The sequence below is a fragment of the Crocodylus siamensis genome, chromosome 1, assembly GCF_052110815.1.
Source record: "Crocodylus siamensis isolate JL-2025a chromosome 1, ASM5211081v1, whole genome shotgun sequence".
Taxonomy (NCBI): Eukaryota; Metazoa; Chordata; order Crocodylia; family Crocodylidae; genus Crocodylus; species Crocodylus siamensis.
Window position 1 is genome coordinate 24723606 of NC_143395.1, and position 27849 is coordinate 24751454.

At 44.4% G+C, this 27849-nt stretch overlaps 1 protein-coding gene across 1 annotated transcript; it reads right to left on the reverse strand.

The window, feature by feature from the left end:
* Positions 1-17101: 17101 nt before the first annotated feature.
* On the reverse strand, positions 17102-20636 carry KCNF1 (potassium voltage-gated channel modifier subfamily F member 1). Its single transcript, XM_090031372.1, has one exon. The coding sequence runs from the start codon at positions 20000-20002 to the stop codon at positions 18533-18535; it is 1470 nt and encodes a 489-aa protein (XP_089887498.1). The 5' UTR covers positions 20003-20636; the 3' UTR covers positions 17102-18532.
* Between the last annotated feature and the right edge of the window lie 7213 nt (positions 20637-27849).

Sequence of the window (27849 nt, forward strand, 5' to 3'; positions counted from 1 at the left end):
AAGTACAGTGATAATGAGCTCATTTTGATGGAAATTTCAGTCAATAGGAGCTTGCTACTAGGGTTATTTCCTTCCTTGTTTATGCAGGAAGTGGCCCATTTGCAATCCTGAAGTTGGCTACAGCAGAACATCTCTTCACCAGCATATAGGACATTGCATTTAATCATTATTGTATTGTCTCACATAGAACTTTCCCCCTAACACATGAACTGTCACAGTAATAATAAAAATGTTGTACCTCCATTGGAAGAGGGTTGTGAGGACTAGAGAATCTGATAACAGCACGTGGCACTGATATGGTTCAAGTTAAAATCATGGATTAAATATAGACATTGGATTTATGCCACATTATAACCTGCCTAGCATCTCGCTCCCCAGGTAACCTCTCTACTGTTTAACAGCTATATTAATCCCCCCACCGCCCCTACCCCAGCCTGTCTCTTACCCATTGACTACTTCAGTTTACATTTTCCCTGACTGGCTTTTTCATATGTATACGGGCTTCTTTATTATTTCATCCAGGAAGAGCACAGACTAACTGCAGGTGCTTCCTCAGCCTGACAAATGGTATTTGAACCCAAAAGCTTGCAAACATTTTTTCCAACTATGTGAGTTGATCTAATAAAAGATATCAGATTTACCCAAAGAACCTTGTCTATCATACGAAGAATGAATGTGCAATGTTGGCAAAAGTGATAGTAAGTCATTGTGTATAAATCCCAATGATATTTTAATTACTATGGCAATGTATTCTATCTTATTCTTAGCTGCCCTCTAGTTTGTTCCTAAATCTCAGTATATCATGAGGGTATTCAGTATGTTATTTAGAAAACTGCCTTGGCAAATCACATGGTTTAATACTCTTATTTTGGAGTAAGTTACCTTGATTATGTGAGATTCATAGTAGTACTTGTTTATTAACAGCTTTGACTAAAACCACATGATAAAATGAACAATAAAAATGATACATAACAAAATAACAGTTTTGCTAAAAAAATACAGTAAGATTGTACATTCTACTAGTTCACACTATATTAAAACAGAATATAGCATATGATGATATAAAGAAAGATAAGATGCAGCAGTGGACAATGAAAAAAACAGGGGAAGTTATCCAGAGAATGCTAAATAAATGTAATATATATTAAAAAGCAAGATGCAAGAATTCTTGTGGGTAATATCATTTTTAGACCAACTGCATGCTTAGGATATATTTTGGGGTATTGCAGTACCTTTTCTCAGGTCCCTGGGAAAGGAGTAGATACAGCAGAGCTAAGTAACAAATTGAACTAAAGCTGGACTAAAACTATCAGGTAGCCAACAGACAAGAGAGACCCAGTAAAAACCTGGTAATAGAAGAACAAAATCATTCAGAAGGGTTGTTATCACCTGTGGAGTGCAGAGATCAGTAAGTATCAGATAGACAGTGACCTTTTAAACCATTCTAACCTGTGTTAAGCAGCTATACATATGTATCCAGTATCCCACACTTCAAAATGGCAATGGGGGTGCTTTTATTAAAGTTTGTTCAGCAAGCTTTAGTTAAAGTACCCCCACCACCGTTTTGAAATGTTCAGGTGCTGAATACACATGATATACAGCCTTCTGGAGCAAGCTAATTAGCTCACTGCAGCAGACTTTAAGTAGTCTCAATTGAGTCTGCTCTGATGGGTGCTAATTAGCACATTGAAGCAGAGCTCTGTCACATGTATAGGTGCCCTTAAGCTAAGAAATGTTTGTTCCCAGGCTCATCTTTCAAAAAAAAAAAGAAAGGTGTGTGGTTGATCCCATTTGAGCCTGAAAACTGTGAGGTTAGACAGGGAGTGATTACTCTTCTCTCCTCTGCTAAAAATTGTTCTCCAACTATAGATAGTGATGTTTAATTTTCATCACAGAAAAATGTGGATTTTGGGTCACTTTTTCATTTGGAAATTAGGGATTTTTTAAACAGAGAAAACCAGGACCCCGGTGAGATTATTCACTCTGTGTGCATCTACACGTGCACCCAACTGCACTGTAGTTACCGCACAGTCATTTAGTACTTGCTAATAAAGAACTGTTATGAACTTAAATGACTGCACAGCAACTGCTGGTACTGCACAGTCATGGCACTGCATGGATGATTTTCAAACCTACTGCACAGTACCATTGAGCTACTGCACTGTTGCTACCGCACAGTAGCCACAGCGTCATGGTTTTTGCCCGCCAATGCTACATCACCATAGTGATGAGCTACATTGCTATAGCTTGTTGCTACAGCGATGTAGTGTCTTGTGCAGACGTGCCCTCTGAGATGCAGTTTTTGTCAACATTCAAACTCAAAATTAAAATGTCCTTTTGGAACATTAGATGTAAGAAATTTATTGATGACTTCTGAAAGGCTTTGTCTGGTCTCATAAACTGGCAAGTATGAACCACCCTCTTCCCAGTCAGTGAGAAGAACCTCAAACTTAGGTTATCAATGTCAAAGGTGACAGTACAATTTATAGTTGTCTTCCTATGTACAAAGGATTGAGAATCCTCAGTTGCTGAGTGTTTGAGGGAGGCACAACAGATCAGAGAGCAGCAATGAGAAATGATTGAACTGTCATGCATCTGAACTACAGGGAAACTCAGAAGTGTGTGAATGAATGACTGTCTTTTGCATTTTTGAGAAAGTTAATCACATCCATTATGTATCAATTAGTTACTGGTGCTCCTGTGTCCAATATGCATCCTATTGCTAATTCTCTATGCCTTGGGCATGTCTACATGTGCTATTAATGCAATATAGGCTAACTATTAAGCCTGCCCTGGGAGCACATCTACATGTACACCCTCTTGGGAGCAAATACGTGCTTCATGGGCCTACTCACTTTAAATCACCAAAATCAGATATTCTTTGAGAATAAAATTGTTCCCTGTGAATTCTAGGAGTAGAACCAAGAAATTATTTGAAAGCTCCTGCAGTCCTGGCTCATCAGCACTAACTAAGACTTCAGAGTTCAATAGATAATTCCAAAATCCCAAGTCTTAACTGATTGGCTATTACCAGTTTTTGACAAAATGACTTCCTTAGTTACCTAGAAACTTTTCTCAGTCATTCAGTAGGGAACCATTGCATCTGTTCATGAGTCTTTGAGGTGTTCAGATACCAGGTAATGGTTCTGATAGTAAAAACCTATATATTAATCAGATGTCAATACTACTGTACAGTACCCACTTTGCAAGGCCAAGGTCCAATTTGCAACAGAGTCTCCAATATTCTACCAAGGATGTATGGTATGTGAAACACAGCAGAGAGGATGTTGTACAGCAGCGATTAATTTGCTCCTTGGGCATTTGCAAAGTGGAGTTTACTGTTCCAGTACAAATAACTACCTGGCAGACAGTAACCACTTGTCTGAGGGCAGCTGGCAATTGGTTGACTTTTGTGCCTAAGAGTTTACAGATTCCCAGCGAGTTGGATAGGAGCTCCATTTTGCAGCACCAGCTGAATTATTACTGTGACAACTAGAAGAAACAAGGATCTGCTGGCAAGAAATCTTCCTATGCAAAGAGCCAAGTGGTGTCCAGCTGGAAAACAGCAATTCTCACTTGAAAATCCATCACAGAACAACATTTCTGTCAGTTGCTTGCTTATGTTCTGCCCTATGAATGGTTAAGAGGTTCCTCTTACTGGAACTAAAGTGTACTTTTGTTTAGCAGGGTCTCTAGAAGACAAAGGATGGTTATGCAAACTTTTGCAGCATTTTATGGCACTTAGATTGTTTTTAATGAGCCTAAATTCATTATTTCAATTGCTTTGTTTTGTCTATATGGAAATGTCAGATGCTGCTCAGATGACAGAAAAGAAGCTGCTTGGCCACTTAATTAACCTCCTGTCAGGCAGTCATCCACTGGTCATTTTGGATGAGAGGCACAAACAAAGTCCTAATTACTAGGGCTGTGTGATACTTCACCAGCTGTTTCATTTTGACACTGTTTTGATTCATTCTGAGCTGAGGTCACGCCGGGGTGGGGAACTCAGCCCAGCTGATGGTCGCGTTCAGCTCAGCCCCAGTTCCCTTCCCCGATCAATCCCAGCACTGGGGAGGAGAACTGAGTGATGGGAATGAAAGAGGCTGTTTCGAGCTTCCCTATTATAGCCTATGGGTGAAACGGCAAAACAGCCTCAAAGCAGCATCACTGTTTCAGTGAAACAAAATGGAACAGCAGCTTCAAATTGAAACAAAATTCAAAACGAAATGCTGTTGCATTGAAACCCTACTAATTACTTGTAAGCACTGAGGCACAGTGGTAGAGCAGTTAAATTACAGGTCCAGCAATAATTATTTGAACCCCACACAGGACTTGTGCTACAGCCCCAATCCACTCATCTCTAAATAGACCTTTGGGCTGGGAACCAAGGAGGATGGATGTGTTGCTAATCACAGTCCTCCGTGTGCGCTTGGCTAGGGAAACGTGTACCTTAGCTACCATAGCCAGATGGGTTGCCAGATTATGAGGAATTTTGCTCTTCTTTTGATCTATGGCTATTATCTGGGGTATGTTCTGTGCTTGTCAGGTGACCAAGTAAAGTGAATTAACAGTCCTGGACAAAACAGTGACTAATGGGAATGTAATAATGAACCACAGATATGTGGATCATATAAAGAGCTAGGAAGGACAAGCATTGTTGATGTGGTCCAAAGCAATAAAGCAAGTAGAAATAGGTTGAAAGTAAGGTAAGAAAAAAATTAATCAGCTGAATATTAAGGAAAGGATACCAATAGTGAGGGGTTTTTTTCTTAACTAAGGAAAAGGCCTTGAAAAGGTGAAGAAACCAAATAGCATGTGGTTTATACTGGACAGCACTCAAAGGGCAGGAATAATCCTGCATTAGCTGGATTGTTGTGTTTTATTAACGGCTCTGGGAAAAATTAAATGAATATATTATTAAGGAACACAAATAAATTGTTGTGACTTTATAGTTTTTGCTGTTAAAATATTAACATTGTTCAACAGTTACAACATGGTATAAATGAGGTAATACAGCCAGTTCCTATTTTATGTATTGATAAAAATGGTTGTATCTTAAGACATGACTACGTTGGAAATGCTAGAAAATGCTAACTTTGTAATGATGATACCTGTAATGCAGTAGAAACAGTGTTCATGATCAGTGGAGTGAATTTTAGGATGAAGTTAAATGTTACACTTAAACCATATGAAATCTGTGGAATATTAATCAATGTTAAAGTTACAAGGTGCTGTAGTCAGTCGCACATTGACAGCTAATACTTAGGGCTCTACCTAAATCACAGGGGGGAGAGTCTTACCAAGCTTTGAGGACTGATTGTGGCATAAAGTTCTAATTCTGCAATGATTTCATGGTGGCCCCCCGTCCAGTGCTGATTGGCAGAGAGGTATAGCAGGGGGGAAGGACAAGGGTGTGGTAACCAGCTTGATTGATGGCTGCCCTTTATGTGGCTCCTCCCCTTGGTGTTGCTTGCCAGAGAGGCCCTGGAGCAGCTTTCCCTCTAAGCTGTGTGGCATACGCAGGCATGCAGGTGCACCTGGCAGTGTAGCATGAGCACTCCTGCATGGCTGCACATGCCATATAGCTTAAAGGGAACACTGCCCTGGAGCAGGGAGGAGGGATGAAGGGGCAGGAGCCATCTTGTCTGCTGCCTTTCATGCCACCCTGCCAGCTGGTGTCTTCCCCTTCCAGCAGCAAGGACTATTGGCTCCCACTGGGGAGCCAGCATTTTATTTTATATTAAGTAAGGGTTTTTTGGTTGATTTTGTGGACAATCCCAGTTTTTGCAGTAGGTCTCTATTAATACTGTTTCTTGTCTACACAGCTCTGACTTGCCACTAGAGGACTTGTGAGCAGGGGTGTGGCTATCAGCCAGGACACCTAGGCTCTATCCCTGCTGGGGTGGGACTGGAGATACTGGGAGGAACAGGATCGAGCAAGACTGTAAATTGCTCCTTTTATAGAGTATAGAGCAGACTGCAGTTACCCTAATGCAAGCTAGGTAGCATGACCCACAATTAACCCTTGCCTGAAGTAGTGTAACTTGGAGAGGTTCAGAGGGCATTTAGCAGATGTTAACAAGCAGAATTTAGCATGCAGACACTTGTGTTTTAAGTGAACTTAGTGCATTAGTGGGCGCATTGATACATGCAGGCACGTGCACTTCCAGCAACTCAAATAAGAGGAGCACAAATTTGTGCTAGGGATTTTTGCCTCAGCACATATGCCTGAACATGTACTTTGGTGTAGGGCAAATTGTGCCACTTCAAGCAAACTCACCCTGCCCAGCTCTTCCTGGATCTTCAGCCAGAGGGAGCTAGAGCCAGGGGCCAGCACCATAAAGAGCTGCCCTGGCAAGCAGCTCAGGTCTACTTCCCCTCGGGAGCTTCTGGGACAAAGTTGGCCACGCCCCTTCCTCTCCTGGGCTGCTGTTGCTGTTGCTGGTTCCTGCAAGCTAGGTCTCAGGAGCTTCTGGGGAAAAGATGACTAGGCCCTCTCCTACCTCTGACTACTGTTACTAGATGGCTTGGTCTCAGAGCTTTTGGAGTACGTTGGCCGCACCTCTTCCTGCTTTGGGCTGCTGCTGCATGCTGCTACTGCTGCATGCTACTATCCCCCCTTGGGGAGGGGCCCACTGCACTGCACCCTAGCACCACACCCCAGCATCATACCCCAGCACTGTACCCCAGCTTTTGCACCCCTCTTCTGGCCTGCTGACCAGCCTGCCACCAAGCCGCAGTCAGGGGACAGTCTGGGGAGGGAGCCTACGCAGCCTGTGGACCCCTCCACCCACCATCACTGCCAGAGTCTAAAGGTACCTTGCCCTAGCTGTTTTCACATCCACTTTTACCACAAGCATACCTGGAGGCAGAGTCCAACCAATCTCCTCTGGGGGTGGAGAAGCCTACAACCTCTGCTGCAGGGACAGGTGGGACTCTGGTAGGTAGCCAAAAGGGCCAGGGGGTCCCCTGGCCAGGCCCCAGCAGAGGAGTTCCCAAGCCCCCTCTCTTATCATCAGGGACCAAGGGTAAAGGCAGTGGAAAGGGCTCCTCTTCAGCCTCCTCCACAGCTGGGGTGAGAAAGGCAAGGGCCCTGCCACCAGTGTCTGAGGGGACCAGGTGTACTGTACCAGCCAGCACATGACTCAGCCTGGCCCTGGCCCTGGCCCTAGCCCTGGCCCCACCAACATGGCCTCCCAGGGGGGAACCACAGCTATGCACAGGAAACCAAAAGCTGAGGGGCCTGGACCCTCCACTGCCAGCCCTTCCAGCTCAGGCAGCAGGGCTCCCTTTCCAGCACTCACCTACAGGCATGGGGTGAAATGCTGGCTGCCCAAGTGGGAGAACCTGCACTTTGAGACCTGGGTGCAGACCCTGGCTCGGGTAGTGGGGGGGCCCCTAGATCATGGTGGCATCCTGCTTTCATGGCAAGGGGGTCTTTTTCCTTGCTACAGAGGCCATTGCATAAAAGGCAGTGGAGAGGGGGTTCATGGTAGAGGATGAATACATCCCCCCTTCAACCTGTAGCAGAACAGGACCAGAGTGGTCCTCAGCTCCATCCCTCCCTATATCCACAAGTGGGCCCTGCTCTCCCAGCTCCAAAGCCTGGGGAGAGTTATCTCCCTGGTGATGGCCCTCTCACTGGGGTGCTGAGTCCCTAGCCTCTGCCACATGCGCTCTTTCCGTCACCAGGTCATGATCCATCTGGTGGAGGGAATGCGACTGGAGGCTGAGGGCCACCTGGTAATTATTTAACAGGGGGCCCTGGTGAGGATTTTTTATACACTGGGGGACCTGCGGTGCTTCTGGTGCTGTGCCCTGGGGCACTTGTATCATGAGTGCCCCATGGGCCAGGTGGGAGGGCATCGGCAGGTCTTTCTGGGAAAAGGGGTGCCCCTACCACTGGCACCCCACCCCCTTCAGACCCCTCTATAAACTCAAGGGATTCTGAGCTCACAACTATGAGCCCCCGGCCCATGAGCTCAAGGGACTCTGCCCCTGACCCAAGTTTGGTGGAGTCCCAGGGAGGGCAGCAGAGTCCCCCTGCCCCTTGTCATACCCCCATCATAGCTGCTCTACCCTCCCCAACCCTCACCTTCTCCTACTGGAGCCTTTTCAACTGAGGACCACCCCATGGCTTAGTGGGCACAGGTCCCCTCTGGGCAAAAAGGCAAGAGAAAGGCTTGTGTGCAGCTGGAGCCCTCTGATGTGGAGGACTCCTCTCCCCTTCCCAAGACCACCACACAGGGGGAAGGAGCAGCCCGGCCTCTGGGGGCCTCCCCAGCTGCGCCTGACACCCCACCCCCGGGAAAGGTGATCCCCATGGAGGAGGTTTTGGAGCTTCTAGACAGTCCCAAACAGGAGCCATGGTGGAAACCCCTCATTCTCCTGACCAGGGCCTACCCCCTGAGACCACAGGCACCGAGGCTGAGGCCTACCCAAAGGAAGGCCTGGCAGTGAAGCCTCCTCCCTCTTATGATCTGGGGGATACAGAGGCCCTGGGGCTTACTCTGGTGATGTACTGGGTCCACTTGGCCAGGGCCAGGAGGCAGTTGACCAGGAGGTCCTGGGACTTGGGGCCACAAGTGGGGTGACCAGAAACCAAAAGGTTGGGGGTAAAGTTCATCCAGAACCTCAGGAGGAGGTTCTGGACATGGAGGTGGAGGGGCTACAGCCTGGTGCACTCGAGTGTCATGTGTGCCAGGGTCTCCCTCTGCCTGCAGAAGGGGCAGGAGATTGGGGTGTTGGTACAGCTTGCCACATACACACTCATAGCAACGGCTCCATGGAGAAGACTCTAGCTAAGGTCCCCAGTGGCTCATGGAATGAAGGTGGAGTACAGGCTCAGCCATGGGGGTGCCCTAGCTACACCCTTGCTAAGCAGGTGCTCCCACTTGGTGTCTGGGTAGGACCCCCCGAAGCTCCTGTCTATTTGTAACATTCAAGATAGCATGGGCCCTAAGGTCCACTCAGGTAATGAGTAGTCCCTATTGTATGGGGGCTAATGGGTGAAAGTTACAACAAAATACTTGGGACAACTAATGAAAAGACAGGATGGGAGTATTGTGTGGGTCAAAACATGAAAATAAGAGCACCTGAGGGGAACACCGAACAGAGCTCACTGGGCCACACTCACTGGTCGTGAAAGGCATCCAAGGAGCTGGTGGTTGCTGCCCACTAGTGCTCTGCCTGGAAACGTGCACAGACAAGTGAAAGGAAAGCAGCTCCGCAGTATCTGGGCACCTTCCTGGCCACAGCCTCCTTCCTGGTCAACTATAGGGCCCACTTGGCCAGGGCCAGGAGAAGGTTGAACAGGAGGTCCCGGGACTTTGTGGGGCCACAGATGGGGTGACCAAAAACAAAAAGGTGGGGGGTGAAATTCAACCAGAACCTCAAGAGGAGGCTCTGGAGGTGAAAGTGGAGGGACTGCAGCCTGGTGCACTCGAGGGTCATGTGTACAAGGGTCTCCCTCTGGCCACAGAAGGGTCACAAGACCAGGGTGTCTGTGAAGCTTACCACATACATGCCTGTGGCAACGGTTTCATGGAGGATCCGCCAGCTGAGGTCCCCACTGGCTCGTGGGATGAGGGTGGAGTACAGACTCAGCCACTGGGGTGCCCCAGCCGAGCAGGTCCTGCCACTTGGTGTCTGGGTGGGACGCAAGGGCTGCATGATGGACAGTGCAGCGCATGAGCATGTAGAGGTGGCCAGTCCTGAGGAGGCTTCTCTACCTGGGTCCTGCTACTTGCCTCACTAACAGGAATCCTGGTGTTCCCTATTTTAAAACTGTAAATTCTCTGATTAAAAAAATCCCAAATTCACTCTTTAAAATACCCCAACATTCATGTTTTATTGATATATTTACAATTTTAAAGCAATTGTACAGCCTATCAGTGTCTCTATCATCATCATAAAATTAATTTTAAATATCATTATGCTTACCTGGGACAGTGCCTGGGGTTGGGTTATGCTGCAGCCTTGCCCTGCTTATGTTTGCCCTACACGCAGAGGCAGCATGCTAGGGTAGCAGGAGCACCATAGAGATGCTCTGGCTGAATGGCAGAGCATCTCTGGAGGTCTGATCCCCTCTTGCCTTAGGGCACACTGTCGAACCCTGCTCTGCACTCCTTTTTTCCAGGGTGGTTTTTTTAATACCTGGAAATCCAGGTATGAAATTTAGAGCCCATACTGCAAATATGCAGTGCAGGGAACATTTTTCCACTCTCAGTGTGCCTCTGGCAGCATCTCAAACTGGTTTGAGATGCTGCAACAGGCACGTGCATGCTTGTCTCCATGCGCCCAGTATGGGCCTGGGCAATTATTTCAAGCAGAGGGCCACTTAGCAAGTTTTGGTGAGCTGTCAGGGGCCACATAGGTAGCCCCACCCCTTGACATGTCCCCCTCCCCCTGGTCACCACATTGGGGCCAGAAGTCCTGCCCGCTAACCCCTGACTTCCCCTTGCTGCCTCACTCCCCCCTGCAATACTCTTTTGCGGGGGGCGGTTACTATCTTAGAACCAGAAAAAAACCAAATCATGCACTAGAAGTCAAGCACCTAGTATAATATTTTAAAATTTTATTACAAAAAAATTGTCATAACTTGTGATTGTATACTGCACATAGAAGGGATTGCATAATGACTGAAATAAAGTGTCACTTGTATATTGTCTGTGTGTGTATGGTGGAGTGTGGGAGTGTGGGGGGGGGGTTGTTAGAGGTGTGGCTGTGTAGGGGAGCATAGGGTACGTTGAGTATATGTATAAGTTGATGGGGGTTGTGGGGGCGGGGACAGGGTGTGTGGGGTGTGAGGGAGAGTGAAGGGTGTAGGGACCCCCTACCTACTCCCCCCATGGCATACAGCCCACGCTGACTAGCAGTAGCTGGCGGGGAGGTCAGGGTGCTCATACGTGGGGCAGGCACGGCTCTAGCCAGCACAGCGCAGGGGGAGGGAGCAGGGCCCAAATTATCACCAGGGCTCTGCGGCACGCACCTGCAGCTCCAGCACTCACAGTGGGGGAAGCCCCATGCTAGAGCCTGCTGCCTCCTTTGCCTGGTCCCTGCACACTGCGGGAGTCGAAGGAGCTCCATCCCCTGCCTCCCCGGGTAGTGCAGCACAGGGCTTCCCCACTGTGAGTGCAGAGCTGCAGTTGTGGAGCTCCTGCGATTGAAGTGGCCAGGCAGGCTGGGGGGGTGGGGGGCACTCCTTGCTTCTTGCTCCCAGCACAGTGCTAGCCATTTCTATCACAGGGACTCAGTAGCACAAGCCTACAGCTCTGCACTCGCAGGGGAAGCCCCGCACTGGACTCCAGGGCTCCCTCCACTCCTGGCAGAGTGCAGGGACCTGTGCAGCTGGGAGCAGGGGAAGCAGCAGGCTCCAGTGCAGGGCTTCCCCCACTGTGAGTGCTGGAGCTGTGTGTGGCACGGAGACCTGGCAATAGGGTAGGCTCCACTCAATCTCCCCATGCAGCATTAGCTGGAGCCACACTTGCCCACCTGCTGCTGCTGCCAGGCAATGGGTATTGCATGCCATGTGGGGAGTGTATGGAGAGTCCCTACAACCCCCCACACTCACACTCCACACACCAACACCCTACCCAGCTGAGCTCCACACTCCTGCTTCCCCTCTGGGTGCAGGCTCTATGCTGTGCTGCTGCTTCCTCCTAGCTGCAACTCTACCCCCTCCTACCAGCCCTGCCACTTCCCTACCTGCTGCCCCAAGTGAGCAGGTTCCGGCTGCAGCAGGAGCCCCACCTGGAAGCTGCTGGCTGGGCAGAGCCCTTCCACCCAAGAGGGTGGGAGCGAGGCCCAATAGGGTATGTTGGGGGCTTGTACACACAGGCAACTCACTCCCACCCTTATGGGCGGAAGGGTTCGGTGGGGTGCAATTCATTGCGGGGTGCTGAGGGCCAGATGAAAGTGCCTGGCAGGCTGGATCCAGCCCACTGGCTGTATTCTGCCTACCCCTGGTCTAAGAGGATTGTGTAACTTCACCCTTAGTGATAAAGAACTGTCCTGTTATGTGTTAAAGTAACCAAAGATTTAATTTGTCTACTGTATAACTAAGCAAGTTGTTGCTGCTGCCCCAAACTGGTCTAAGTTTTCTCTTTTGTATTGATCACACTTTTACTTTCAACTTCTTTTTTTTCTCATCTCAACACCCTTCAGATTTTTGACAAATTTGTGGAACTTCTGAACTCTACCAAGTGTTGCAATGAAAATATCTTTTTTTAACCTTCTCTTTTATTGCTGTAAAATGGTACAATGTATGGATAGGTTCATTACAAAATACAGCATACAAGGTATTTATTCTCATGCATGAACAAAAATAAAAAGGCCAGATTCAGCCCTTGAATGTACACATGTAACTCCCATTAAAACCAATGTAGTAATCAATACAAGTGAATCAGGAGGATATTTGGTTGCATCCCAATACAAAATTCAGCCCTCCTTTCCATTTTTACATATAATATTTATAGACCATCCTGTATGTGAAGTCCTATTTAAAATGTTACTCCTTTAAAATGTTGACTCCTGTGCATTTTATAGTGAAGAAACCAATGTCTTGGTTACCACCTCAAAGGTACCACATTTCCTTTCTGTGGATGTATATAAAGCAGTGGTGGAAGCAACATTAAGTTTCCTCTGCTACATTTTAAAGATAGCTAGGAACAGGAGAAACAGTTAAGTTGTGCTGCCTGTACTGTAGCTTTCAAATTATTTCTGCTGCGTTCATTTTCCACATGATAATTAATATGACAATTCTCCAATGCTACAGCCTGGCTTGGTCAACGGAGTCATGCAGCCCTAATGCAGATACACTCTGACTGAATTCAAACCTAATATGGTTAAATGTGGTGGGAGTTAACTGCCTCAGGTTTGATCATTTATGTTGTAAGTATCATATGCAGACCCTGACTTTACTTTCACATGAAACTTTAGTGAGTTTTATACCAGTGGCTCCTTTAAATTCTTGTGGAGTAATTCCAGATTACACCAGTGTGATAGGCCATTTATCTAGGCTCTAGAGCACTTCATGGCAGCTGGGCTAGGTACAGACATCTAAACAGGCTGAGGCGGAATCGATCTAAGTTATGTGGTTTTCTGTAAGTGGCATAGTTTAGATCGGTAGCGAACAGAAAACACATTTGCTGTTTGGTGGAGTAGACCAGGTTCCACCATTTTTAAACCAATCTATGTGTGCCAAACTTCTGTTCTGTTACAGGTTCTGACCAGTTTCTGATCACTTATACTGGTAAAAGCGTACTGTCTGTATCTGGCCTTAATGTTAATTTCAAATGTGGGAATATCAATAGGTACACGAACTGTTCTTCCTGGCAAAATAGTAGTTTTGAGCCTGTTTCAGCCAACTCTGGCTCAAAAGGGAAGTCTTTCTTCACATACATAACTCCCTGACTATAATACCCCAATGAGTAAGAAATATTGGTATTTCGTAGCGTTATACTGACAAAACAAGGGGGAAGGAAGTGCCTCTGGGAACTATAATTTACACAAGACACTGTTCTGTTTGCGTTAGCAGGACTATTTGTGCAGATGTGGCTGCGGTGGTTTTTAGTTTCATTGTTTCTGCCAAGTATGGCTAATTATCAACCTAAGCAGTACACCAGCACTTTTATGGGCATCTCAGCGTTTTGTTTATATACCTGTTCCTGGCTTGGTCTGTGAAACCCAGGATGGACATCTTGCCTATTTATTTTCAAATTAAAGAGCAGATCATAACTGTTGTGTTGGAAAATCATTCAGTACATTGCGCAAGCACATTGTTTGCCTACAAATCTCAAGTACAGTTTTGGTCCCTTCTCCTAAAGCATCTATAGTTTATCAGATAGATACGATTTACATGTACTAAAAGAAAAGTATGGCATAGATCATTATTGAAATAATGCTCTTGCTGTCTTCTTTTTAAAAAGTAAAAATACTTCAGCAGGGCATCAACTGTTAGTAGCTAGACTCCTCTTAACAGTTCAGCACATCTGACTAGGGTCAATATAAAGTATGGCTGACCAATTTGCTTCTGAAATGGATAAGGTGTCATCACCTGGGCACAGGAAAAGTACACAAGTCTCAGGCTAAGTTTCTCTGTCCCTTGTTATGGCATTTTACCATATAAATGCATATGATCAAATTTCTTCCTGATGGCCCTAGCACAGACTAGAATAATGACTGAGGTTAACACTATGCAACAAATAAAATATCCTCAGCTGAAACTGCCAGCTTGAGACAGGTTAGCCTGCATATATATATATATAGGCAGAAAATAACTTTATGGGTTTTGTCACATTATTGTGTCTTTTTTTTTTTCTTCCAGTTGTTCATATGTTGATACATGGGGGGTCTGGCAACACAGAGAGACCCGACAATGAATTAGCAATTCATAGAGTGAACTGTTATAGCATTTTCTGGCACATAGCTTGTTTTTCAGTGAACCTAAATTCAAGCTTTTAAGACTTTTCAGCTGTGACATACCACCTAGCCTCCAGCATGCCTCAATGGATGACACGCCTTTCATTTCACTGAAACTAATGCCATATGTGACAAAATACTGCAGTCATCTCCCACACTTTTAAAAGCAATCTCTACTCCATTATGTTCTATCTTATTTGGTGTCCTAGGAGATAGAAATAGACTTTGTTTTAGCTAGCATGTTAGCAACTTGTCCTGGATTACTCTGGGATGACTTATTAGACTAAGAAGACTGAGCCAGACTCTTCCCACCCTCACACTGGGTATTACTCAGATTTACATCAGTAACCAAGATCAGTTATTAGCCAGAAGGAATCTTACTTCTTCTTTTTTTTAAGTCTGGAGATTTGGGACTATATTAAGGCATAAATATGCAAAGTTTTTCAGAACTGCATGGACCCTGAATGGCTACATATGGCAGATTCCCAGTGGGATAACTGAGCAGGCAGGTTGGCCTACTGCCAGAAGACAAAAAGAAAAGAAACACTCTTCCTAAACAGTGAATAGTGGAGCTACTAAAGGAGAGGAGATGGGGTGCTAATTAATTAGGGCCTGCTCTACACTGCAATAGACACCCAGTGCTGGGTCTGGTCCTCCCTTCACCCTTATGTAAGGGGATTTGATATAGGTTTGATGTAGGTAAAGGGTTGAATTTTCAGAACTATGTATCCCTACTTGCTCTCCCTGACAAACAGCTGTGTTGTGCAGCTGACATCTGGGGATGTTTAATTCATCTGCTTATTTGACACCTGCACAGCAAAGTGCTATAGGGGTTGGCCTGGGGAGAGCTCACTTGGAAAGGGAAAAGCCTAAGCAACTATATACAATATCGAGTGCCCACTCTTCTTCTCACTACAGGTAGTAGCCAAAGTCCCACTGACTGTTTTGGGAGAGGTAATAAGCCTTAAAACTACATTACATAACTGCTCTTATAGCAGTTGCTTTCAACTTGAAATTGCAGTTACTTAATTTAGAGAAGAAAAACCTGAATGAGAATTTGATAACTGTCTTCAAATAAAAAAGATTGTTATAAAGAAGATGCTTAATGAAAGGACCAGATTAGAAGTAATGGGCTTAAATTGCACCAAGGTAGATTTTGTTTGGAAATTACGAAGAATTTTCTAACTATGAGCATCACTAAACATTGAAGTAGATTGTCTATGTAAATTGTGGGGTCTCTGTCACTGGAAGGTTTTAAGAGCCAGTAAAAAACATTTGTCGGGGTGGTTTAGACAGAAATGCTCCTGGTGTGAGCTATAAACAGCCAATACGGCTGACAAGATCATATTTGGTCCATAGGCTAGCAGTTTCAGAAGTGAGTCTTGGCTGGACTGAGCTGTCACAGTTAGCACGTGACCTCATTTTGTGTGACTTAGCAGAGGAACAAGGCAGCCTGCTTCTCACTCAGCCAAGTCAGAGCTGCATACTTTGTTGCTTCCAATCTGAAACATGGTGCAGCTCCTGTCCTCCAAACGTTTCCTCTTATGGGCAGGCCAGAGGAAGTTGGGAGATAGGTGGGGAGTAATCAGTGTCTTGCCTTTGAATTCCCGGACTGGTCAAACCTCTGATCAGATCTGAGGAGGGAAAGCCAGTGGAGCCTCTCAAAGGACAAAAAGGATCAGGGAGGGAAACTATTGAGCCAAAGCAGCACCCAAGGCTCTTTCTACTGTCATGTAGATAGCACGTGCCCTGCACTCTAGACCAGGCCTAATGAAGACATTGGAAATTAAGTTTACACCTCATAAAATAAATTATTCCTTTTATTTAGTGCAGTGTTAAACAAACTACAGACTGCAGCAGCCAGAATACTAATGCAGCAGCTACTAATGCTAACAATCTAACATTGCAGTTATACAATGCTTTCTGAGCCCAAAGTGTGTTGTCTATAAGGCATTCTTCTTCCTTCCCTGACCCTCTCCACAAAGGAGGCTACATTGGCTTGGGGGAGATTGTTGGAGTGAAACACTGCAGGTGTGATTTTAGCTTCCCTCCACAAGCCAGCAAAGGTTTGATTACTGTTTGCTGTGAGCTGTAGGGGACCCAGCACCCCGTGAAGATGCACAGAGCCCCTAGGCAAACTGTTTTATTCCTCCATGCATCTGCCAAAATCATCAGTGATCAAGGGAGATGTATTTCTAGGATGGGACACCAGGCTAGATCTTACTAGGTGCACCTACAATGAAATGTTTACTGTGCAGTAGATTAATTAGCTCCACAGTAAATGTCTCATGTCTACTCACGTGCCCTTATTAAGTTGGAATAAAGTAATTTACTCCACAGCAGGATAGTACTATCCTTCTGTGGAGTAAAAAACTCTGCAGCAGGACACATGTAGACACTGCCCCAGCTGGCTGGGGTATGAGGCTGCTTCAGTGCAGGGGCTGCCTGCCAGCACCCTTGTACCCCAGCCAGCCCCCCCACAGTATGTTGAGCCAGAAGAGCAGCCCCAGGCTGGCTGGCTGACTGCTGCCAGCTGGGGCTGCTCTGCTCCAGCTCAGTGTGCTGCAGTCTTGGGCACATGTACAAATGGTGTGCCCAGGAGAAATACGCTCTGGAGTTTATTGCGTCTGGTTAATTGCACATGTAGACACACCCAATAGGAGTAAACCCTGTCCTCACGCCATAAGAAGAATCCCAAAAAACTTAGTGAGTTCCCTAGACACCACTTACATGTAATCTAGCCAAGTATTGACTGACCCACTTTATCATGGTATTTCATTTGGGACAGGGGTTGGTCTGCATATAGCAAAATCATGGTACTGGAATCTCTTATCTTTTGAGTGCATCTTCTAACTACCATTTAAACACCTGGGGGAAGATTATGCATTCCATTATACCTGTCTTAAGTTGGTACAACTATTGATTTTAAGGTAATTGCAGCAGTATAATTCATACCCATAGAATTCAGTCTTTACTCAAGTAAATTCATACACACTTTGGAGAAAGTTAGCTTGGGTAAAGATTGCAAGAGTGGACCCATGGAATAGTTCATCTGTTAATAAGTTTCCCTGTTACTTATTGAATGAGCAACAAGGAAATTAAATACAGTTTTGACAAAGTATGAGATGAGATTGTGTTCAAATTTATTTAATAAAATGGAATACTGTTTTGTTCAAGCAAGTGGACAATTTGCCACTAAATTGATAATAAAGATTTTATTTTTATTGCAAGTTTATTTTAGATGTGGTTGAAATTCTGTCTAGAAATAAGTATGTAACTGCCTCCATGCATTTGGTTTAGTTTTTCTAGTGAATTAAAAAAATTAAAATTAATTGTATAAAAAGATGAGTTAAAAGACAACTGTAGAAGCAAAATTGCCTGCTGTAAATAAATTAGTAGTGATGGTTATTTTATTGACTTTATTAACTCTATCACAGTACATTGACTCTGCTTTACACCTCTGTCTAAAGAGATCTTACTATCCTAAGGATTTGAGTGTTCAAATATTTATTTTTCCTCTGGAACAGTAACTGGTCCTCATCTTAAAAGTCACCACAAATTACACTTTGGGGAATGCAGAAACCAACTTTTGACTGGGTCACTCTCCCCACACTATTCGTACTTTTTATTTATCACTCAGCTAAAAATACCTTGTGTAACTTGGCTGGACACTTAATCCTATATGAATGACAGTTTGGTTTTATATCTTACAGAGTGCTGTTTTTTTTTTTACTGAACAAAGCTTAAAAGACAAGTTATTTGTGATATTGTTATCCTTTATTATTACAGGTACAGAATTTTGGTCATTTTTCATATCCCAACATCACACATTTACTGATCGAGAAGCAATTTTCAATCTTGGAAGTAGTCTCAAATGGAATTTGGCAGGATGCATTCATCGTAATCAGTCAGATCTTAATTGATTAGTAATATTTTATGTAATAAAAGCAATGTCTTACCAAACTCTGATGAAGATGCCCTGGGGTTATTTTATATTCATGTTTGGAAAAGAAAGGCAATGCCCAGTCCCAATACTGGCAGATCTCTCTAATCATTTTAGTAGACTGTCAGTTTGTCCCAGCCTGAAGCTTAGTAGTGCCAACAGATCAGTTTATTTGCAGCTTTGAAGCCTGGTCCTGTAATGTTTCTCATCTGACAGAAGATGAATAAAAGTGTCACTGTGGGAGACTTTTAGACGGCCACTACATGAAGGACCCTCTTTGTGTTCCCTCATAAGGTCTTCTAATTCATTTTGGGGCACTCCAGCTTTTCCCACAGCTGAGTACAGTTCCATCAGCTCTAGTTCATGCTTGGCAGCTGTTTCTAAAACTCTCTGCTTATTATAGTATCTGACAAAGTTGTTGATAATGGGGTGGATAGGAAGTGCTATCGCTATCACCCCACAAAGGAAACTGATGGCAGCATTGAGTTTCCCCAGGGTTGTCTTGGGATATATATCCCCATATCCAACTGTGGTCATGGTTATGATTGCCCACCAAAATGACTGGGGGATGCTTTTAAATAAAGTCTCAGGGTGACTTTGTTCCATGGTATAACCAAGGGCAGAAAAGACAAAAATACCAACAGCCAAGTACATAAGAAGCAACCCCAGCTCCTTAAAGCTCCTTTTAAGAGCATATGTTAAAGTCTGCAGCCCTGAAGAGTGGCGTGCGAGCTTGAAAATTCTTGCAATCCTCATGATCCGAAGTGCTTGAACAGCCTGTTGAACATTAGTTAACTCCATCAGTCTGGCGCCTAAGTGGGTCAAAATCAGGCTGACATAGAAGGGGAGTATTGCAAAAGCATCAATGATGTTCATGAAAGACAGAGCAAAGTGCAGTTTATTCGGAGAAGAAATGAGTCTGAGTACATACTCCAGGGTAAACCACCCGATGCAAGCTGTCTCAATGCTGTCTAGAGTTGGGTGTTCCACATGATTTCCCTCAGAGTCGACTATCTGGAGTTCTGGGATGGTCCCCACACACATGACTACGGAGGAGATTAAAATAAATAGAAAGGACAAAACTGCAATTACTCTAGCTGGGTAGGATGATTCTGGTTTCTCCATGAATTTCCAAATACATTTTTGGCATCTTTTCCAGCGACTTTCAGAGGCGTCTACTCCCAAATCATCCAAAATCAGCTGTACTCTTCGGGCTATTTCTTCCAGCTCCTCCTTTTTTTCACTCAGATGAGTTTTGCAGCAGTCATCCAAGAATTTAAGGTCCACTTTCCAAAACTCCATTTCATTCTTGAAACATATAGGGCATATCCCTTTCTTCATGTGAATTTCTCCAAAGTAATATACATCAATAATACATCTGAAAGCATCTGGATCTCTGTCAAAGTAAAACTCTCTTTTCCCAGGATCATAGTCATCACAGAGAGCAAAGATAGTATCATATCCCCCTGACAAACAGTTGATCAACTCTGTTAGTCTTGTTCCAGGATATCGGTTCAGATTATCTCCATCTAGCACCTGTCTCACCCCACCAACATTGACGATAATTTCTATGTCTTCATTTTTTTCTGATCCATTGCTGTCCAGATCTGGAAATCTGGAGTCACCTGCCATTTTCATTGTATTGGATATTTTCTTTAAAAGGAAATATTAGTTTGCTTCCAAATCTTTATTGTTCTAGTTTATTTGTGGCAGCAAGTCAGAGCTCTTTTAAATGGCTCTGAGCAATGTTGGGAAAGGTTACAGAAATAAACCTGCCATCAGTAAAACCTTGCAAGGTATGCAACAAGCTGCAGCGAAAGGCAAGTCATCAGGCTGCTGTGTATGAAGGCAGGACGTTAAGAGAGAAACATACTATTCCAGGAGATTTGAAAGAGAAGAAACCGCTTAATAAAACTCACCCTCTGTTCAGTGCTTGAAATTCCTCTCAGATTCCGTTCTCTCCCATTCTCTAAAGCAATATTTATTCACAGGCTGGAAGTCACATCATGCAGAAATTCCTTGTTCTGATTAATGAAACGTGAAGTACTTGACAGTTCAGAAATGAGAGTCAATCAGCAGGGAGATCCCACAGAAAGCTCTTGCAGTTTTTTATTTCAGTTCCAAGAAATTGCATGGAAAGCTGCTCTTTTTATTTTTACTTTAAGGTCTTCTGGAGTTTATCTGTTGATTCCTTCGCACAGTAACTCGAAGTGTGCAGAAGAGAAACTTGTGCTTGTTTTTCCTTTGCTGTTTCTAAACACAATAGGAATTCCAGGCTGACATCAAGTTCTTTCCAAACTATACCCTCTTCTGGTGAAACTCAGCAAAGCACAAAAACAGCTCTACTCTGTATATGCTCAGCTATAAAGCAGCCTTCTTTATAAACCTGTGTACCTTCATGTTTTAATATATCATCTTTAAAATAAAACAAGTGTGATAATAAAACAAGTGTGATAACATAGAATGCAATTCAGAGCTGCAGACGTCTCTAGCAAATAGAAGGTGCTCTCATTGTTTCGGAAGCTTCAGGTAGTTAGGTAGAAAAAGTATATTTTGCACTTTCATTTGGATACACAATATAAATTTTGTTCTTGGTGCAAGTCCAGGGTAAACCTCTCTCAGGAAACTGAGCTACTGCAGATTTGTTCTTGTGTAACTGACAACAGATCATAAAATTTTCACCATGACTGTAAGAGCAAAGCTGTAAGAGCAAAGCAGCATCAACTGCATTCTGCCCTGTGCTCTTCAGAGAGCTGCGTTAGACTGCGGCCAAGTTGTCTGGATCCACACTCAGCTGAACCAGGTCCAGACCTGCTCTGTTGGGTGCCCAGGTGTTATGACCCAAAACCCATGCCTCATCCTTGCAACAAAGGCAGTAGTAACCATGGGAGTTGCTATGTACTTCCCATCAAGTAAAAGGAACCTTTGTACCTTGAATTTATAACCATCATCTTAAAATGGTGACTGTAACCAGGAGCTGGCAGTATTCAGAGAATATGAAGTCTGCATTCCGCACTCTTGTTACGCAGAGGTTGGTGTCTCACTTGGTATGTGCAAGAAAATAGTTCCTGCTGTCAATGTGATGTATTGTGTAATTTCCCTTCTCTCCTGTCATGTCTGTACTGTGCTGAAACTTTAAACTCTGTGGGGTAGGGAAGATATACTGAAAGTGTGTATATAAAGAAAGTATGTAAAGAGTTTAGGTCTGTTACCATCAGAATATTACCATTCTGATTGCTAAGTAGTTTGCTGCTGTTATTAGCAATGTTAGCTGCCATGCACAATTAACTAAATAACTGCATATTACAATATCTCACCAGATTGAGGCCTTATTGCCCTCGACAGTGAACTATGCTGCCCAGTTTAAAGGGTAGTAAATGTGAAGATATAGACTGCAATGGCATGCTCGCCTAGATAAAAGGGTTAAGGGAATTCAGGTCTATCAATTTCTTCAAGGAAAATCTGGGGGGAAAAAACTAAGGAATTAAATGTCAAAGGGAATACAGTTGCTTACGTATAGAAAAACGTCCTTGGTTATCAACTGTCATGCCTTCCCTTTTCACTCAGCTACCCTGTTTGATTACTAATTCATTACAACAATCCCTTGTCCCTTCTTTAGTTAGCAGCAAGAAACCACGGCCAATGAAGGCAGAAGCAGCCTCGTTTCCAAAACTGCTTGCTCTTTTATCTTTTAATTTTATAGAGCAGAAGCAAAGTGTTCACATAGCTTCACTATCCACATTCAGTTTGAAAGGAGAAATCAGCTCATTTCAAATTCAGTAGCTCAGCATGCTTCTGTGTAAGAGGGAGTGGGGGGGGAGAAGTCTTTTTGAAATACCTGATTTCTTAAAGTTTTGTTTAAACTTGGTTCCTAATTCCTCGTGCTTTGATCTCTCCTGTCTTGCACCTTGTGTAGCTATTTACAGTGTTTCAACGTGACGGCAAAATGTTAGCATTCTGATCTGGTAGCATTGTGCTGCTACTTTATACAAAGGATTCCAAAAGGTACCTTTATATATTTAGAGAAATGGGTCTTTTCTTTTCATGAACCAATCCTGACAGGCTTCCTCGATCTATATATTATTTACCAGATATTACAGAGTAACATGATGAAAAAAGCTGAGAGAATAATTTGCAGATCATTAAAATTAGTGGAATACATTCTTTTTCCATCCATGAACAGAAGATTTATCAAATGTAATAATTTTAGTGCTTAACTCGAGTTCTATAGCTCATTCATGAGTAATTTGCTGCTGCTGTTAACAATTCAGAATTCAATCTCTATGTGTTTGGCTTGAATGGGCACATAGATCATGACATATACAGTATTGTATTTCTGTACTCAGGGATGAGTTTTAGGATTGGAATTGGTACAAGGATTATAAGAATTGGAACAATCTATAAATTCCACCACACACCTGCATTAAATTTAGTTTCACAATGTAATACATAGGAACAATGTCTAAAATGCCCCTAATTCTACTCATATGTTAATTATGGCAGTAACTGGTTCTTGCCCGTTGTTTTATACAAGAAAAGAAAGCATTTACTGAATGCAGTGTGGAAAAATAAAGGGTATTGCACAGCATTAGTTTATCAGTGAGGTTTTCTTCAGATTTATATAGGAAGAGAAAAAAACAGTGGACAGGAACGAGTGGTATAAATATTTAAACGCAATATCTGATAAATGTCACAAATAGAAAATTTACCTTCTTATCCCTTTTTTTCTATCTGAGCTCCATAATATATACGGACTTTGCAGATTGCTCCTGAATGATCTCTCATATCAAACAGTTTCTAAGATTGTTTTCTGTGCCCAGTCACAGTTCCTCTTTGCTGAATTTGCTGCTCACATGCTTAGGTGGTACCTGTCACTTTTCCTTACACGTATTCTGTTAATCAGTCTGGGCTTCAACACTTGTGATATGTATTCATGCTCTGTCATTTTGTCATAGGTAGTTTGTGTTTTTGTTCCTTATTAAAAAGTCTTGTAATTACTTGCACATTTTAATTGGCGTTGTTTTCTATTTGACATTAATAAGCCTATTTTGTTATACAATTAAACCTGTCTTAAATGACCACTCAAGGGGTTGAGAAAAATCAGTGGCTCAGTATAAATGGTTGCAGACAAATAAGGCATTGTCTCTGCTGTACACGGCTAACAACCCAGTTCAGGCAGAGGCGTAACAGGTGAGACACAAGTAGGATGTTATGCCATTGGAAGTTGGAAGTGACGTAAGTATCTAGTTATCATAGTTTTGTTAAAACGCCATTCAGAAGCATTGTGTTTTGAGGGAAGAATTAAAGAGTTCTAAGCAGACTCCTTTATTACCTACAATGGAAGGCTTGTAGTTGCTATTATATCTCCCTTTGAATTCAACTGTGCATATACCTATTACACATGCTGTGCCAAAACTTAAGAAAAGCAGAGTCAGAGGTGTGCATGGAGTGAACGAAGCAGGGGTCCGGTGGAAAAACGTGGCATGAGCTCATGTAATTGAAGCTTGTCTCATAATGCATGCACATGAGGGGCAAAAGTTAAGTTGTAAATTCTGACTTTTCCTAACTCTGGAGTATTTGACTTTGCAAATTTAACATCCTTTTAACTTGCTTTTTTTATTTGTAATTTCGTTTTTTAAATAAATCAAACTGAAAATCCAGAAAAGCCATCACATTGTATCAGAATGATACCCACATAGTTCATCAACAGGTGTGTTACCTTTAGATCCAGTGCAGACTTCTGATAATTGAGCTAATGAAGTGACTACAATAGGATAATAATCTGCTATTGTTACATGATCCAGCACCAGAGGGGGATGAGACACACATTGCCAGTGGGTCTTACAGATACTTGCTGACAACAAAGGAATGATGACAGCCAGGACTCCTGGGCTTTATTCTAGACTAGGGTCAGCAACCTATAGCCCCTGGGGCTGGATCCAGCCCACAGAGGGGTTGGATCTGACCCATGAAGGTCCAAGCCCAGGGCAGCACCGTGGATCAGATTTGCAGCCTGCAGCAAAGGACTAGGTCACAAGTTCCAGCCCACAGCAGCAAAAGGTTGACAACCCCTGTTCTAGACTGTCATAGTCTCACTGGACTCCTTACTCCATCTACTCCTTGCTCTTCCATCAGTGCAGCTTCTGGACTTCCTGCGTTTAAATCAGATGGCTTGCTCCTCCAAACTGCCAATGTGCCAGCCTAGGCCTACAGAGACAACACCTGACTTTCCATGTAGACCAGGGGTGGGGGTAAGCACTGAAATTCTGAGCTAGGACCATGTCTCCTCAGTGCTCACACTGGTTTCTCCTGTCAGGACCCAAACATTTTGGAGGTAAAAGGTGTCTGATGAACCTGTGTGCTGGACAGCAATGTGGAGAGATTCAGTTAATGTCTAAGCAGATGCAGGATGCCTACTGAATGAGTTTTTTGTTCATTGAGAGGTTGCTGACAATGCTTCCCTGGCTAGGCCGGCTCTCAGCAAAGCCAATATCCCTAAGCTGTGGCTGTCTACTGCGCATTGTGCAGTACTTGGGCAGCAAAGCGGGATGTCTTCCAGCAGGGTGGCAGGTAGAAGGGGACAGGCTGGTTGCTGATTTAACAGCCACACATCAGGGCAATTACAGGATCTCATCACCTTCAGCTTAGCTGAGGGAGGCTTCAAGACATCACCGTAATGCTGTGACTGGAATTTTTTTTCTCTTTTACTTTTATAATTGTGTATGGTTTGCGCAGTGTTTAATAATATCCTATATGCTACTATTATACATTCTTTCGAGGAAAGCCTGGGTGGTGCTTTGGGATGGTGTAGTTCACAATAAATGTGTTTTTTTTAATCTTAACTGATATTTTTATTGTGTGCAATCAAAATAAAGAATAAAACTGAATCACTCACTGGAAATAATGTCAGTAATGGCACAAATTGCATGCTGAAAATATGAAAAAGGGTTTGAACATATTTTGCCAGTGTACAAAAAAAATGGAATACAAAGCATTAAAAACATTTTTCAGTGATTTTTTTTTTTAAACTCTTGCTTTGTTAAAGAAAGGGCATGCTGCTTTTGGAGCCTATAACACTCACAGAATTGGGTATGTATAGCCCAAAATCTCTTTGTTTTCCACTGGCATGGAGTGGAACGATCAAGGATGCCGACTAGGCCTATGCGGTGCATAAGGTGGGACTGACTGGCCCCATCAGCATGGACTCCTCACTGGACTGCAAAGGAAGCTGAGGAGGAGACCCAGTAGCATAACTAAGGGGAGATAACTGGAACAACAGCCCTGGGTGGTGACTTGGAAGGGTGCAAAAATAGTAGCAGTCACCACTGCTATCCAAGCCACCATGCCACCCCATGTGCCACCACTGTCCAAGGCACAAAACTGCCAGTCACTAGGAATCATGTTTTCCAAGGACACTTTCATTACTCCCTGGCTGTCTTCACATCGGTCAACCCAGGAGTTACACTTCAAGTCCCCGTGGCAGGCCAGGTGCTGAATACCTGGTTTGGTAATGCCTGGGATGTTGCACCTCCTGAAGGTGCTCAGTGCTACCTTTTCCTTTCCCTTTCCTCGTTTACCGCAGTCAGACTTTTGAACCTAGCACAGCCAGCACTGTGGGTACTCTGAATAAGCAGGCACACAGTTGCTGGTGAGGTCTATTTTTAGGCTGTCATGTGCACATGCAGACAAGTGGGAACATGTGTTTCCTCAGGGACAAGCAGCAGCAGTACACCTTGTGCCTCTGTTACTTGTCGCCAGGGAATGCCCATGCCACACGCACTCTGGCACATGGCAGGTTACCCTGGGTGGGGTAGGGGAGGCTGGGACCAGCAACTGTGCTGGCCCCAGCAGCCGTACCTGGGGTCCTGGGGGCCTTTGGGAGCTGCAGCCACAGCACTTCTACAGCAGGAAGCCTGGCCAGCAGCCGGAGCATGGCTCCAGCTGGCCGGGCTCCAGTTTTGGGTGGCATGCACTGCTGCTACATGTGCCTTCCAGCTTTCTCTTGGCATAGGCTTTTTTGACCCCAGGATTTCCTGGGATAAACCCCTCTACCCCCACGCTGCAAAGTACCAGTGCAGGGAACTCTTGCATGTGCAGTGTGTGGGGCTGCAGATAGATCTGCGGTGCCACACACCACACATCTGCACTCATTTGGACATGCCCATGTTGTTTACTTTGGTATGCAGTGATATGGAGGCCCTGATTTTTTTCTTGCTTTGCCCTGCAATGGGTTTCTGCTGTTACTATTTTGTAGTAACCAAAAATTACTCTGGTCAAGGAAAAGGCAGTTTTTAAATGAAGTGGGGAGATTTCAGTTATCAAAGTGAACAGAAAAAAAAAGGCATTAAAAAATGCTCTGTTGTGTCTACTTAAGCTTGCTTCTTGTTCTCTTTCCCTGTCCCTGCTGTACTCATCTTGGCAACCCTAGGTCTTGTGACAGCTCTGCTGTGCTTCAAAGGCTCCTGGTTACCTCTGGGGAAGAGGGGGAGGAGAAGGATTGTCATTATGGTCAGCATCTCCCTTCTACTCAGCCTTTTCCTTATCTTTGCTATGCATTCACAGGGTCCTTCCTGCTGTTTATACAAGGTGTCCTCCACAGTGGCTATATATAGACAGTCAGAAAGCCTGATTCACTCTTCACAGGTTAGTCTAAACTGCATAGTTTGAACCAATAAGCCAGTGAACAGACACTAACTTCTGATCCAGAAATGCAGCCACATACCTGCAGTGACTCAGGCCAGAAGCTGAGGGGCATTAAAGCACGCCTCCCAGCCTGCCAGCCGCTGCTGAAGGGAGGGGAGGGACACTGGGAAGGAAAGCCTCCAAGGCTTTTCATCCCCTCCCTGCTTGAGCAGGGGAGGGAGGGGCAAGAAATGGCCAAGCCCACAGCTGGCCGGGCTGGCTGAGTATGACGCAGGGGAGGAGGAGGGTTGAACCCCCACCCTAGCCTGCACTGACCCCAGCTGGGGTCTGCCTGGCTGGGGTGGGGGAAGCCCTCAAAGGCAGTGATATTTATCCAGCTAGAGAGCAGATGGGTGGGACAGACACTGCCCTTCTGGAGAATACAGCACGGCACAGACCAGGACTGCAAAGCATCCTGGGATGCTGGGGGACTGTGAGTTCACTTGAACCAGGAAGGGACCTGGGACAGAAATTCCATCAACTGATTTTACCTAAATCCATTAACTCTGATATTACATCCTACCAGGTTTTATCTTAAACTGGTTTTGGACATTTTGTAAGCACTGAACTTCTGTTCTCTTACAGATTTAAACCAGTTTCTGATCACTTAAACTGATTTGTGTGTGACTTCTGTCCCTAGCCAGTAAGAACAATATAAAAGTGTTACCTAGTGCTACATGATTTTGCAGTGGAGTACAAAATCATATTCAGAGCAGTCACTGTTGCAGGAACAGGGGTATTCTGAGGGTTGTGGATGGAGGATTATCGGGACCAACACCGGTAAGTAATGTCTACAAAGCCAT

Excerpts from the sequence above, each read along its gene's own strand:
- KCNF1 (XM_090031372.1), bottom strand. The coding sequence starts at position 20,002 with ATGAAAATGGCAGGTGACTCCAGATTTCCAGATCTGGACAGCAATGGA.